The 15191-nt window shown below is 44.3% G+C and overlaps 1 protein-coding gene across 3 annotated transcripts in view; it reads right to left on the bottom strand.

The window, feature by feature from the left end:
- Positions 1 to 15191, bottom strand: part of ARFIP1 (ARF interacting protein 1) — a 189823-nt gene that overhangs the window by 63442 nt on the left and 111190 nt on the right. For all 3 annotated transcript variants that reach the window (XM_089670449.1, XM_089670450.1, XM_089670451.1), the window contains one exon: positions 1134 to 1355. In XM_089670449.1, the coding sequence (XP_089526575.1) occupies positions 1134 to 1355 (222 nt within the window). The remainder of the gene's footprint in view (positions 1 to 1133; positions 1356 to 15191) is intronic.

Raw genomic sequence — 15191 nt, forward strand, 5'->3', positions numbered from 1 at the left:
CCAAGGTTTACTTTAAAAGGTTAGATTACTCAAACTATTTTTCAGTTTGGACAGATATTATTCAACTATTTTATGTTCTGGAAACACATGGAGGCAGGGACTGTGTATGCAATCGCAGGCTTAAAGCCAGGGGAGGTATAGCAAGACACTACAATGCAGAGATCTTTAAATCAAAGTTCCGGAGTGATAATCAAAGATAATTACTTAGCCTTATTAAATACTAGTTTTGGGTGGACTAACCCTTTAATCTTTTATACCTGGTGTAACAACCCACTATCTTTCTGAAGCAAGCTTCAGATATACGAGCACACTGGTCAACATAATCAGAAGCATAGAAAAAAAAAAGGCGCAAGATCTCTCCCAAACCATGTTTATAATTACTATATTTCAAATAAAGCCTAACTCCTGCTTTTTTTTCCTTTCTTTTAAATAGCGTGAGGAAGGTTAGAGTATTTTTTTTTTTTTTTTAAATATAGTGCCTGTGTCTCTTTTGAAGACATTTCAACTCACTCCTCATGGGACACAGATAAAAATAAGACTCTAACAGAGGTTCAACCCCTTGTTGTTGTGTACCTGTCTGGGGGAGATTTCTCTCAGCAAACTGTTCTGTGTGACATACATTATCTGACAGGAAGTAAAACAATAACAATTAGACACAAGTTATAACCCCACCTCCTCTATCCAAAATTTAAAATTTGAGCATGGAGTGAGGCAGTAAAAACCTGGTGTCTTGGAGACCAAAAATTCCTACTAAGATCTGCCAATCATGACAGCCCTAGCTGGGCAGGTATTCATAGTTTGTATGCCAACTACTCACTGTTTTGGATGGACACTGGCAGGATCAATCAAACACTGGCTTGTCCTTTGAAGTGAAAGAAAAAAAAAAGGAGAGAGGAGATGGGGGGGGGGGGGGGAGAAAGAAAAAGAAAGGGAGATAGATTAAGAAAAATAAAGAAAGGTTAAGGAAAGAGACTACAAGAGAGAAAGAGAAAAAGCACCAAGTTTTGATATTCTATAATATTTATATAGAAAATCTGAAGTGTAATTTTTTGTTGTTGAGCTTCTGCACCTACAGTTATGTTGACTGATGAATAAGAAAAAAATAAAATAAAAAATAGCATGCCTCTACTTACGTGCAACTCCAGAGACTTTAAACTAAGGTCAGCGAAGGCATCTCCTAGCTGCCTCTGGGTCTGCACCATCTGATAAAGCTGTGAGGAGAGCGTCTGTGCCAGTTTCAGTACATATTCATACTTCTTTTTATTGTCTCTCAGGATTTCTATTTGTGCTTCTAGTTCCAGATCTACAGTTCTTGAGCCACGACCTAGCCTCTCGGAGATGATCTGGCGTGTACACTGAATGGAGAAATATGTAGCATTAGTATACATACCTGTGATTAGACCAATATGATAGAATGTTGATTATACTGAACAATTTTTACACCAAGTACAAATTAAGTACATGCTGTGTATGCATTAAACAGTTCCTCAGCAACAAATAATTTCTAATGCAGAATCCCTTTCATTCTAACTGCCCCTGTTGACACTTTTACAGTGTCGCCCTGCGCTCTAGTACTTGGTTTTTTTGGGCCCCGTAGAAGTCAACCGGAGTGCCTGTGAACATGATACGTGCATTTTTGTGTCTGAAGAACTCTCTCTCCTCCTACAGAACTGCTCTCCTCCCCTTGCTCAGCCCAGGAAACATATGCCTAAAACTTGAGACACATACAAAAACACTTGCATAAAGCTTGTAAAAGGCCTAAAAAATGCTTCAAAATCACCAAGAACACGTTCTGGTAATGCTCTGTGTTGTGAATGTGTTGAAGCTCAGCTTTGGTAAGCGTAAGTTTTGAAATGGATTGTAGATAAAAAGGGAAAAAATAATTTTCCAAAGTGGTAAAAAGAATCTTGGCCATCTGACCAGAGGTTCCAATCAACATTCGAGTTCCAAGCCAGCTAAACCACTAGAGCAGAGCAGTGCCACTGCCAGCAAGTACAACAATGAATCAGCGATCATCACAAGGGAAAGAAGGATTCATGTAAATTGACATTAATATAATTATTATAAGATAACATCTATTAACAACCAAAAGCTAATTATAAAACTGCATGAAAGAAAAACAAAAGCTTTTGTAGTTTTACATGACCAACTGGCTTTCACTTTTTAAGCTTTATCTTGTACATCATCAAAAGCATGAACATAGAAAAGATTAATTAACAATAATGGGACTTTAAGGGTGCCAGCCAATCAAAACACAAATTGTTCAAAAGATACTTTATTACAATATGTATCATTTAGTTAGAGCCCCAGTTCACAATGGTGCGACTTGTCATGCCACTTGAAAGATCAAAGTCTCATGACAAGATAAACCCTATTTGCCCCTATGGAACCGTTCAAATCGGCATGACTCAAGTCCCAACTTTGAAAAAGGTTCCTGCACTATTTTTGTGCGATTTTATCTGCAGCTTCCATTGACATCTGCGTACGCCACACATGAAGTTGCACTGATCGGTGGCTTTGAAATCGCACTGAAGTAGTGGGACTTCAAAGCAACACCGGTGTGAACCAGGTAAAAACCTTATGACAGTAAAAGATTTTTTGGATTGATGGGTAACTACATTCAGTGGTTTATGTCAATTGATAGGGGTTATTCTATATGCTTCTTGAATATACGCTATGTACTTACTCGGTATGAGGGGTGTACTATTGTATATAAGTCCTATGCAGTCTGCTCTCCAACGCTCTTTTAATGTCATAAGGTTTTAACTGAATGATATATACTATAATAAAGTATCTGATACGCAATGTATGCTTTTTGATTGACTGACAAGTGACAACCAATCCCATTGTATTTAATGAATCGTGTTTTATTCCTTAGATGAATGCAAACAAGAAAATTGTTGGTCGTTATAGGCAACCAAAATTTTTATCTCCATTTCTCCATAGTTGCAAAAACATACATATTTCTCTCTCTCTCTCTAATAAAACACATTTGGACATATGCATGCCCTTTATATGTTTCCACTCTAGTGATTCATGCCCCATAACAAGCCAGGAAGTCTTTTTAAATAAAATGCACCAAATTCATAAAGACTGGAAAAAGGAAAAACTACATGTGTTGCCCATATTAAGCAATCACATCCTTAATTCTATTTTCTCAGGTCCTCTAGAATATTGAACCGGAATTCCTGTTTTTCCTTTATTCAGTTTTTATGAACGTTGTCCAGTAGGGTTGGCTATTGTCCAGGCTTAGTGTCCAAACTGAGCAAGTGCAAAAACCACCATCCTGGGACAGGGAAAAAAAGGAATTTTATGGCATTTTCTAACAGATAAAAAAAGCACTCTACATAACATAAACCATCTATTGTTCCAAAGAAAGCAAGATAACAACAAAATGGTAATGGCACCTAAAACGCAGTGTGCCTTTGATGTGTTTGTTGTGTGATAAAATGCTCAACAATCACAGCAAAACCACACCAAGTAATGGTACCTGGTTAAAAATTAATGGAAGACAAACATGTGCTCTGCGTTTTGCCAGCATTGCAGTGTAATTTGGAATCTCGGGCAGAATCACAGCGATTCTACCCATGATTCCAAATTGCTAGACATGAACATGGCCTAACAACAGCAATGGAAGACTCAGCCCAGCCTCAATCATTATCTTTGCAAATGGCTACAATCTCTCAGACCGGAATAACTAGTATGAATAAACAGAAGAATGTCAGCTGCAGAACAGCAGTGGTAAGCTAGCCTGAGGACTGAAGGGAAAGAGAGACACACCTGGGGAGAAGAGCAGAAGCCCTGTACCAGCCAGTAGTTCATCCATGTGCTGGGCCCGCGGCTACACGGCACAGCATTCTGCACTCAAGGACCCAGGCAAAGCTCCTTCCCCCAAACCGAAGCCAGGAAGCAGCACTGCATGGAGCCAATAGGAATAGAGCGGTGGGCGGGACAGGCGCTGGTAGCTCCCACTCTACTCAGTGCTGCCTCGGCACTGGTTAGAGACCTCTTCCATGCGAGCAGCGAAAAGACAGTGTCAGCCCTCCCTGACAGCCAGGGGGTGTAAACAGCAAGAATGCCAAGTGCGGAATGATGCACAGTGCACTGACTGCCAGAAATCAACTGTATAGTGTCCCTGCTCTGATGTCGGCTGCACACAGCACCTGCGACAGGCAGCACAGCAGGGACACCATGCAGTTGATTTTTGGCAGGACGTCCTGGGAGGGTTTGAATTCCCTGACCCCCTTCCCTTAGTTACGTCCCTGATTATACAGCATATATCAGCTTTGGAACTAGCACCTCTAACAAGACTCAAGTAGTGACAACCGCAGGTATTGTAGGTTTGCTTCAGCTTAGACAGCTATACGCAGATCTATATGGTTTCCATTAAAAAACAAAAACATTTTTACATCCAGTTTTGTGACAAAATATGGAATGTTTGGATGTGGCAAGCTCATTTTGGAGGTGTTGTGTTTTCTTCATAGAAGAGGAATGTTTTTGCATAGAGCAGCCCCGATCCTCTTCGGTTTGGGTTTCTCCCCTGTGGTCCTGGCTCCTCCCCCTGCCGAGTGCCCCCAATAGCAAGATTCTTGCGATGGGGAACTCGAGCAGGCTCGCTCCCAAGCTGCAATCCTGTGAATCGACACTGCTGCTGCTGCTCCACTCTCTCCTTACTGGCTCACTAGCTGTGATTAGAAGCTGCTGCTGTGTAAGCCAATGAGGAGAGAGCGACCCGGCTCTCATGCACATCGCTGGATCGAGATGGAGCTCAGGTAAGTAATAGAGGGTGCTGGGAGGGAAGATGCACCCTGGTGGCTTTTAAGTTCATGCATAGACGCATAAAGATCAAAAATCTTCTGCCTTTACAACCACGTTAAGCACCCCATATGCTCACAAGTGCCCATTGCTATTTGAATGTTGATACCTACACATCAATTACTGCTATCAGTTGTATCTGTTAGGTATCAGAACAGGTAGCCCACTTTAAAGAATATGTAAACACAACATTTCATATTTCTGATATGTGCCTGCTGTACTATGTACTTGTATGAAAAAGAATTCTGTTCTCTTTGTATTACTTCCTTTGTGTAAAATCCAAAATACATTGTGTTCCTGCGGGGTCACAGACAGCAATAAAACCTGACAGGGGCTCTAACTATCCATCATTGTATCCAAATCTAAATAAAGGTTTTGCCTTTTCCTGTACTTTAAAGTGGTAGTAAAGTCACATTGTGTATTTTTACCTACGACCTATAATAAAGCTTAGCTGTAAGTAAAATTATTATCTCTTAAACTTTCACCGTTTAGGAGATATACTATGGAATAGTAGCTGATGCCAATACCAGTGCACGCGATCTGAAGGAATGGCATACCCGTGCTGTTCCTTCAGGGCTGTGTGCTGCTGCCGAAACTCCTGCCCGTATGCGTGCCAGTGACGTCATCGGCAGCTTGACCATTCAAGCAGCAGCAGTCCGCAAACCCAGAAGGAAGACTGGGGGAAGATGGAAGCCTTCTGCAGTAGTGATAGCGTGCCACCGAAGGGCTTCTTTCTAGGGTAAAGTCTTTCCTAATGTGCTAGCATGCGATGAATACCAGCACATTATGATATTACCTTGCAGGGAGAGGATTTATTTATTTATTTTATTCTTAAAGTCAAGTTTACTACCAGTTTAAGTTCATCAGTTTATTTTCCACACTTTGGTGAACCAAGATACATTTCATGTCTGCAGAAATGCATAGAAGTCTTTAAGATTACCTCACGGGGAACAACTAAATTTTTTAGATGAAGGGCAACATTGGAAGGATTTACAAACAATTTATAAAAGAATACACCAAGGGCCTCTATAGCAAATATAGAAAATTGACAGATGCAAATATAGCTGCAATCATATCAAACGCCAAATTGCTGCTGACTCCATCCTAAATAAGTAAATAGGTGCGGTCACCGAAACTCATCAACAAATCCTTCAACAATCAAGGGTGAACTAAGAGAGGAAGTATCAAATGGGTCCCATTTGAAACTTAATTTCAGGGGTACTCTTTCACCCTTGATTGTTAAAGGATTTACAACACTACAACTTGTTGCATCTACTACATGAGTAGACATCTGGGTATATTGCACATTTTATTTTTTGTAGTAAAAATATAACCATTAGGGGTCAATTCACTAATACTTATCGCATATGATATTTGTCTTTATACAAAATATCAAATGTGATATTCAATGCACCAATTCACTACAATTAAATGCCACAAAACGCGGCACTTACTTGTAATGAATATCACAAAAAAAAAAAAAAAAAAACCTGATATTGCATTTAACTCAATTCACAAAGAAACAAAAAGGGTTACAATCATTAATTATCTCATGCTCTAGCCACTTGATATTTAACAAAAGTAAAAATAACAGTTGAAACATTTAGCAGCAACATTGCTAGTGACCGTAAACAAAGAAGTGGGGACAAATGGAGTGGTGGTTCCTACACAATCCATGCAAGGTCCTCCGAGTCTGGTACAAATTTTTAAGGGGAACCCAATGGCGCAGAAAAAAAAAAAAAAACACAACAAAAAACCGTGCGAGTTCCCCCTTCAAACTCCATACAAGACTCTTATCCGAACATGCAGTCTAGCGGGCCAGGAAGGGGTGAAGGGTTAGAAAAGCATGTCCTACCTCCTTCCCCATCCTGAACCATACCAGTCCACATGCCCTTAACATGAAAACGTAACACTGCCACAATGTACATCCTTGTCAAACACATTGTCCAGCACAATGGACAGCCACCAAGACATGTCTGATTCCATTACTTCCCTTGCAAACAATGGGATGGAGTCCCCTGGGTGAATTAATTGACCAAATAAGGATCTCATTCTTGCTTGCATTCACCTGTCAGCTAAATGAGCAGAGCAGGGATGAATAACTGGTTATTAGGACGCCTGTGGGTGTCCGCTTCCTGACAAACAGTATCCCTCAGCAAGAGTTGTCATATGTGGTAATACCACATCTGACCTAAATACTGTATGAGCTACTCAAAAAGTATTGAAATTATTATTTTTTATTATTATTATTATTATTATACAGTATTTATAAAGCGCCAAAAGTTAGCTCAGTGCTGTACATTACAATGGAAGACAGAACAATAACAATACAATACAATGCAAAACATGAGGGGATCGAGGGCCCTACTCTTTCGAGCTTACAATCTAGGAGGGAGGGGATGGTGGCACAGGAGGAGAAAGCTCTGGGGGATGGAGTGGTTTTTCAGGGTGCGCCTAAAGGAGAGGAGAGTAGGTGATAATCTGATGGGTTTTGGAGAGGTTCAGTTTAAGGAAGTGGAGCGACATCCAGTCTGATATGTCGCTCAGTAGGTGTGTGATTCGGGCGGAGACTGAGGGGTTGAGAGATAGATTTGTGTGTCGTCGGCATATAGGTGGTAGTTAAAGCCGTGAGAGTGTATGAGTTGGCCAAGGGAGGAGGTGTAGACGGAGAAGAGAAGGGGCCCGAGGACGGAGCCTTGAGGGACCCCAACAGAGAGGGGGAGTGAGGGGGAGGTGGTAGCATTATAGGTAACGCTGAAAGAGCGTTGTGACCGGTAGGATGAGAGCCAGGAGAGAATCTCTGAGGCCGAGGGAGTGTAGTTTTTTTGAGGAGGAGGGGGTGGTCGACTGTGTCGAAGGCCGCAGAGAGGTCAAGGAGTAGGAGCACTGAATAATGGCCATTAGCTTTGGCGGTTAGCAAGTTGTTGGAGAGTTTGAGTAAGGCCATTTCGGTGGAGGGGACGGAAGCCGGACTGTAGGGGATCGAGGAGGTTGTTGTCGTTGAGGTGAGAGCTTAGGAGGGTGTAGACTAGGCGCTCGAGGAGTTTGGATGTGAATGGGAGCAGGGAGATGGGTCTGAGGTTGTTCGGGTCATTGGGGTCCAGGGAGGGCTTTTTAAGTATGGGGGTAATGTGTGCATGCTTCAGAGGGGAGGGGAAAGTGCCGGAGGAGAGGGAGAGATTAAAGATGTGGGTGAGGGAGCATAGGATGGAGGGGGAAGGAGGTTGTAGGAGTTGTGAGGGGATAGGGTCGAGGGGGCAAGTGGTGAGGCGGGCATCAGAGAGGACCTTGGAGACTTCCTCAATGGTAGTAAGGTCAAAGGTGCAGAGTGTTGAGGGGGCTTCAGTATGAGGAATGTGGGGTGGGGTTGAAGTGGAGGTCAGAGCAGTGGTGGGGCAGTGGGAGAGGGGTGATGAGGGGGTAGCTGAGTGAGGGGGAACGGGGTTGGAGGGAGTTGGAGCAGTGATGAAGTCCCTGCGGGTTATGTCGAGGGAGAGGGGGGATGAGGGGGTAGCTGTGTGAGAGGGGATGGGTTGAGAGGGAATGTGAGTTGCGGCGATGTCCTTGCGAATTGTGTCAATCTTGTTTTTTATATTTCAATATTTTTATTGAGAAATAAACATATTAAAACAAGATGGCTAACAATAAAAGAAAAGAAAAAAAAAAGAAAGGGCCCACCAACAAAATGGAACCAGATTCAGAATCATAAACATAATACTGGTAGGTAAAAAAAAAAAAAAAAAAAAAAAAAAAAAGAAAGTTAGCAGATAATAGCATTACAATGCACATGAAAAAAGTCAAAGCCATCAAAATATACAAGTTTCAAAGATCAATAAACAACAATTATAGCAAAATAGACCAAAAATAACAAAGAAAAATAAAAATGTTTAACAAATAGTAGGAAAAGAGAAAAAAAGAGGAAAAATAGAGAAAGGAGGGGGGGGGGGGGGTCAGCTGCCAGACACTCACGATACAGTAATATAAGCAATCCAAGGATCCCAAGTCCTCTCAAATCTGGACACATCATCAGAGACGATACTCGTCAGTTTATCATTAACCATTATCCAGTTCAGTTTTTGTTTCACCCTATCCAGCGGGATCAAAGATTGCTTCCAACTCCTAGCTATAGTAATGCGAGCCGCCAATAAGATATATACAATTAGTTTAATCGATCTTTTGGGAACATCAGAGGGTAGTATATTAAACAAGGCTACTTCCGGCGATCTACGGATATTAATTCCTGTCACTGAGTAAAGAAAATTAAATATGCGGATCCAGAACCTACTCACGACTGGGCATTTCCACCAGACATGGAACATAGTACCCTCTTGACCACAGCGTCGGAAACAGGCAGAAGAAACGGAAGGATACATAATGGCCAGGCGAGCAGGGACCAAATACCACCGAAGTAGCGTCTTGTAATTAGATTCAACAAGATCAGTGTTAATCGAAATCTTCGATAAGGCATGGGCCGCCGTCCGCCAGGTATCCAAATCCAATGAACTATTTAAATCCCGTTCCCATAAAGTCATGTAAGACAATTTTGTTAGAGGATCAACCAACAAAGCATAAACAATGGACAAGCGACCCCGCATTACCCCACTCGCCCCACAGGAGACCTCAAGGGAAGTAAGCGCACAAGGTTCTGTGAGTAGTCTAAGTTTGCTATCAATAAAAGAGCGAAGTTGATGGTAACGAAATATCTCTCCACGAGGCATCCCACAAAAATTCACAAAATACTGACGAGACCGAGGGCGAACCCCATCTAAATAATCACCAATACGTAGCAAACCCTTATTAATCCACCATTGGAACCCCGCGAAAGACAAACCCGGAACAAACTCAGGATTACCAAACACCGGAGCCAACGGAGTATGCGGAGAGAAAAAAGGTTTACGAGCTCGCCATCTATCCCACACTGACAATGAATAAGATAGAGTAGGACACAAAATAGGAGGGCGCAATCTATTGGGAAGCCACATGAGAGTACCAATAGCATATGGACGGCACGAAAGAGCCTCAATCCCAACCCATTGGGGGACATATCCCCTGGCCGTAGTACAAGATAATTGTGCTATTTGGGCCGCCTGAAAATATGCGAAAAGATTAGGGAGTCCCAAACCACCATGCCTCTTCAAAGAAAACAAGGTAGATTTGTTCAGCCTAGGGCGCTTTCCCCTCCAAACAAATCTGGAGACTGCAGCCTGCAGGAAGACTAGTTCTCGTTTGGGAATCAAAATTGGTAACGTCCTAAAATAGTATAATAATCTAGGTAGGAAGGTCATTTTAATAGAATTAATTCTACCGAACCAGGAAAGAGAAAGATCCTGCCAGACTAATAAGTCATTCTTAAGTCGCTTGAAAAGCGGGATATAGTTGGCCTGGTATAGCGTCGATACAGATTTCGTAAGAAGAATCCCCAGATAGGGGAGAGAACCAGGAGCCCACTGAAAAGCAAAGTTTTCCCGGCAGTAGCGAACCTCTGAATCGGGTAAAGAGATATTCAAAGCAACAGTTTTAGAGGAGTTGAGCGTAAGACCGGAGACCTCAGAAAAACGATGAAACAGATGGAAGAAACCAGGTAGAGACGTTCGAGGATCAGATATATACATAAGAACATCATCGGCAAATAGGGCACATTTATGAACCCTTTGACCACAGATAACACCCGATATAGAGGAATCAGCGCGAATAGCAATCGCAAGAGGTTCCATCGCCAATGCAAAGAGCAACGGAGAAAGAGGACATCCCTGTCTAGTTCCTCGCTCTATCGAAAAAGGAACTGATTTATGACCACGAATGGATACCTGAGCTGACGGGGTAGAATAGAGGGCCCGCAACAACGTCGTAAAATAAGGGCCAAACCCAAACCTGTCCAACGTTTTAAACAAATAATCCCAGGACAGACTGTCGAATGCCTTCTGAATATCCAGTGACAGTAGAAAAACATCCCTTTGCGACGATCCATCCCAATTGGACTGCACAGCTGACAGCAAAGCTATAGTCCGCCTAATTTGGTCCGATGTTTGTCGACCACTTATGAATCCTGATTGGTCATCATGAATGTATAAGGCCAAGAAATTATGGAGCCGTAAGGCCAGGATTTTAGTAAGAATCTTTAAATCACAATTAATTAAAGAAATAGGCCGGTAATTGGAGACCATAGCGGCATCCTTGAAAGGCTTGGGAATGACACTAATGAATGCCTTATTTTCCTCTGGGAGAACCACACCCCCCTCCCGCAAATAATTAAAGTACAGGGCCATATGGGGTATCAGAATGTCCGGGAAAGCTTTATAGTAAGTATTAGGAAGACCATCCGGTCCCGGGGCCTTGTGAGAGGCCAGGGATTTCACCGCATTCCCAACCTCTTCACAGGAGATAGGTTGTTCCATTAGCTCCCTATGTGCCTCCTGGAGGGGGGAAAAGGAGATAGACTCCAAAAAAGCCTCCAGAGAGGAAGAAGAACAGCCCCCCGTGGGCGAACTATAAAGCTGAGAGTAAAAAGACTGAAATTTGTGGAGGATCTTACCCGGGTCCTGGGATAACGAACCATTGTCCAGTCTGAGCTTGGGGAGGGCCGTCTGGGAGTGTCTAGGAGTCAGCTTGCGTGCCAACAAGGTGCCAGGTCTGTCCCTCCACGTAAAGAATTTATGATTAGACCAACGAAGTTGTTTATCCGCAGTGGTAGTAAGACATAAATTAAGTTCCAGTCGGGCCTGGTCAAGTTTAAGTAACAAATCAGAACTGGGATGATGTTTATGTTGAGCAACCAGGTCAATATATAACTGAGTTTTAGTAGCAAGTAGGTCAGTTCGGGCTTTTTTTAAACGAGAAGAGAGTTGAATAATATAGCCCCTGACTGAGGCCTTATGAGCTGCCCAATTAATCGCCGGGTTCGTGTCCTCTGCTTTATTAAAATCAAAAAACATTTGTAGGTGCGATGAAATTTCCCGACAATGAGATGGATTACCCAAAATAGAGTCATTAAGACGCCAATGAAAAGCCGTCTTACCAAGAGTCACGGACGAAAAGGTGATAGAAACTGGGTCGTGGTCAGACCAGGGCGTGGAAAAGATTTTAGCAGTGACAAGTTTGGGGAGTGAATATGTATGAAGAAAAATATGGTCAATGCGAGAATAACTATCATGAGCCCTGGAGTAGTGGGAGTAGTCTCGGGAAGTAGGATTAGCCTCCCTCCATGCATCAATAAGATCATAGCGATATAAAAGTTGAGCCAATTTACGGCTCCGTCTAGAAGGAGGTTGAAGCGTGGCGGTTTGGGAACGATCCAGAGTCTGATCCAATGCTAAATTAGAGTCACCAGCTAGAATAACGTCACCCTCAAATTCTCCTACCAGAGTACTTAGCAAAGATTGGAAAAATTCAACCTGATTGGTATTGGGGGTATAATAAATTATAAAAGTGATAAGGTCGCCTCCCAAGTGGCCTTTCACCAAAAGATATCTCCCCTCCTTGTCCCGGATAATTTTAGAGTCAACAAAGGACACTCGACGAGAAAAGCAAAGGGCCACCCCCCGCTTTTTCTCTGTGGCATTAGCAAAAAAGCAGAGAGGGTAATTTTTATGAATATAACGTGGAGAGAAGGAGGGTGGAAAATGAGTCTCCTGTAAGGCAACTATATCCGCCCCAAGGGAGTAGTATGAGCTGAAAGCCTGTATACGTTTGGATGGGGAATTGAACCCCTGAACATTATGAGAAAGGAAGCGAATTTCTCCGCTAGTGGACCGTACGGAAGACATGACAAATAATTATGGAACTAAGCAGAATAAAGACCCCTCGTTCCTTAAAAGTAAGAAGATCCCTATAAGTCCCTAAATGTCGCCAGCCGACCCCCCAAAAAATCAGAAAACAACAAAAAGAAAAAAGACAGAAAAAAACAGAAAAAAGAAAAGAGAACATTCGGATCACAAAAGTCCAAATGCCAAGTGACCGCGGTACACAAAACAGTATCAGAAAATGAAGGAAACAATGTACCAGGAAATACAGAGCAATAGCCCTGCGGTGGAATAGGTCTGCCCAGAGAAACATTCCCGGGGAAGAGTCTTCCAATCAGGGAGAGCGCAAAGACACTCTCCGGCACTAACAGCAGTTACAACCCAATAACAATAAATCAAACGCACAGTGCATTAAACAAAAAAACAAAGCAATTAGAGCCACTGAAATGATATTCAGCAAACAAATGTAATTAACATCCTAAGTCCCACCCCCAGCCCATCCCCCCAAACCAATATAACAACAGCGGCCAATGCTCCGAAGAGCCACAGAAAGGCCGCCATAAACGAACATATTCCAGCGAAAAGTCCCCAAAAGAACACAAAAGTTCAAGAAGTCCACCCGGGCGGATTCCGGGACCCCTTCTTCTTAGACGATGGAGTAGTCCACAAAGGCTGGAGCGGCGGAGGTCGAGAAGCCGATCCCGTGGGAGAATGGGACGTCGGACTGCGAGATATAATACCCAGCTGAAGCAGCAACTCCTCGCCATCCTGGAATGTAGTAAACCCATAGGATTTCCCATTAAGAGTGAACTGCAGACGAAAAGGGTAGGCCCAGCGATATTTAATGCCCTTTTGAACCAAGTGAGAAAGAAGTGGCTTGAGGGAGCGCCGCCTCTGGATAGTGGCCGACGAAACATCAGCAAAGATTTGTACCTTGTGCCCTGCAAGCTCTATATCCGGATTCTCCCTGCCAAACCGCATAACCGCTTCCTTAACCTGAAAAAAATGAGGCTTGACGATGATATCTCTAGGAGGCCCCCCTTGCCGGGGGGGGATCAATGCCCGGTGAATGCGATCAATCTCAAGATGAAGATCATCAATTGCAGGCATAGCGGACCGCATGAGGGTATGTGCGCAGCTAGTAAGCTCCTTAACCGACTCAGGAAGACCTCGAATGCGAAAATTGTATCGCCTAGCCCGATTCTCCAGGTCATCAATTTTAGAATACGCCTCCTCCAGGCGATCTTGCAAGTCGGTGATCATGTTAGAATTTTGGGAGATACTTTGGACTGTCGCATCAACTTTAGCCTCAATACAGTCTAAACGGTGGCCCAAGGCCTGAAAATCCTGCTTTAAATCCGCCGCCAATTTTGAGGTAGCTCTGTCTAATTCGCGTTGCAGCAAATCTGCGAATCGAGCTATCAAAGTCGCATCACAAGAGTATAGAGGCGGGTCAGGAGGAATCGTTGGCGAGGAAGCCGGGCTGTCATCAGCGGGATCTGGACCGCTATGCTGGCTTGAAAAAATGGCAGCTATGTCGCTGCTCAAGGGCGAGGATGCAGGGGAGTCACGGCTCAATGGACAGGCCGAAGCCTGGGACTCTAGTGGCACAGGGCTGGAGGATGACTGGGGGGGCTGCAGGAAGTCACTCACCCCACCTAGCGATGCTGCTGTAGTCCTCCCTGGCCCAGCGTGGGACGAGGAGCCCATCTTCTCTCTCCGAGGGAGAGGTGCTGCTGTAGGAGAGGCAGAGGAGACCCCATGAGCCGCGGGCGCCGATCCGGCCGCCATCTTGGTCCTCCCAGTCCCCGCAGGGAGCCGCAGCTGGGAGCCTCCACGGCTCTTAATCGCCGACTTGCCGGGCATAGTGACAGGTGCCCGAGATCCGGAGATAGGCAGGGGGGGGCCCCGGGGGTGAAGCGGCACTATGCCCTTTTATGGGCTGCTGTCAGTGCCGGAGATGTGCGGAGCTAATGCCGGGACATCCGATCCCGGCGGCCGCGCATGCGCACTAAAATCCAATCTTGTTTTTTAAGTGATTGCAATCTCAAGGGCGGTGAGTGAGTGAGGTGCTGGGTGGAGGTGGGGGTGGAGAGAGTAGAGAGTTGAAGGTGGAGAAGAGTCGGCGAGGAATGGAGGAGAGGGCCTTGATGAGGGTCAGGAAGTAGGCTTGTTTGGCTGCGTGGAGGGAGGAGGTGTAGGTGTGGAAGGCAGATTTGTAGCGGGTGAAGGCTTGTTGGGATTTGGTTTTGCCCCATAGTCGCTCCAGGGCACGACTGCCGTTTGAGGGATTTGATGTGATTAGTCTGCCAGAGCTGGAGCGGTCGGGGTCTGATGTTGCGTGTGGTTAAAGGAGCTAGTGAGTCAAGGGCTGTTGACAGCGCGTTGTTATAGGCAGTCATAGCCAAGTCGGGGCAGGACAGGGGAAGGATGCTGTCAGAGTTGATCAGCTGCAGAGTGGAGGGGGGCAGGGTTAAGGTTGCGGAGGTTACGGCTGGTAGTAGTGTGACATTTGGAGGGGTAGGCGTTGGAGAACGAGGAGATAGAGAAGGTAATCAGGTTGTGGTCAGAGAGAGGAAGGGGGTGTTAGTGAGGTTGTGGGGAGCGCAGCGGTTGGAGAAGACGAGATCAAGGATA

Source organism: Staurois parvus, unplaced genomic scaffold (genome assembly GCF_062004578.1).
Source record: "Staurois parvus isolate SC_StPar_1 unplaced genomic scaffold, SC_StPar_1.0 ptg000090l, whole genome shotgun sequence".
NCBI classification, from domain to species: Eukaryota; Metazoa; Chordata; class Amphibia; order Anura; family Ranidae; genus Staurois; species Staurois parvus.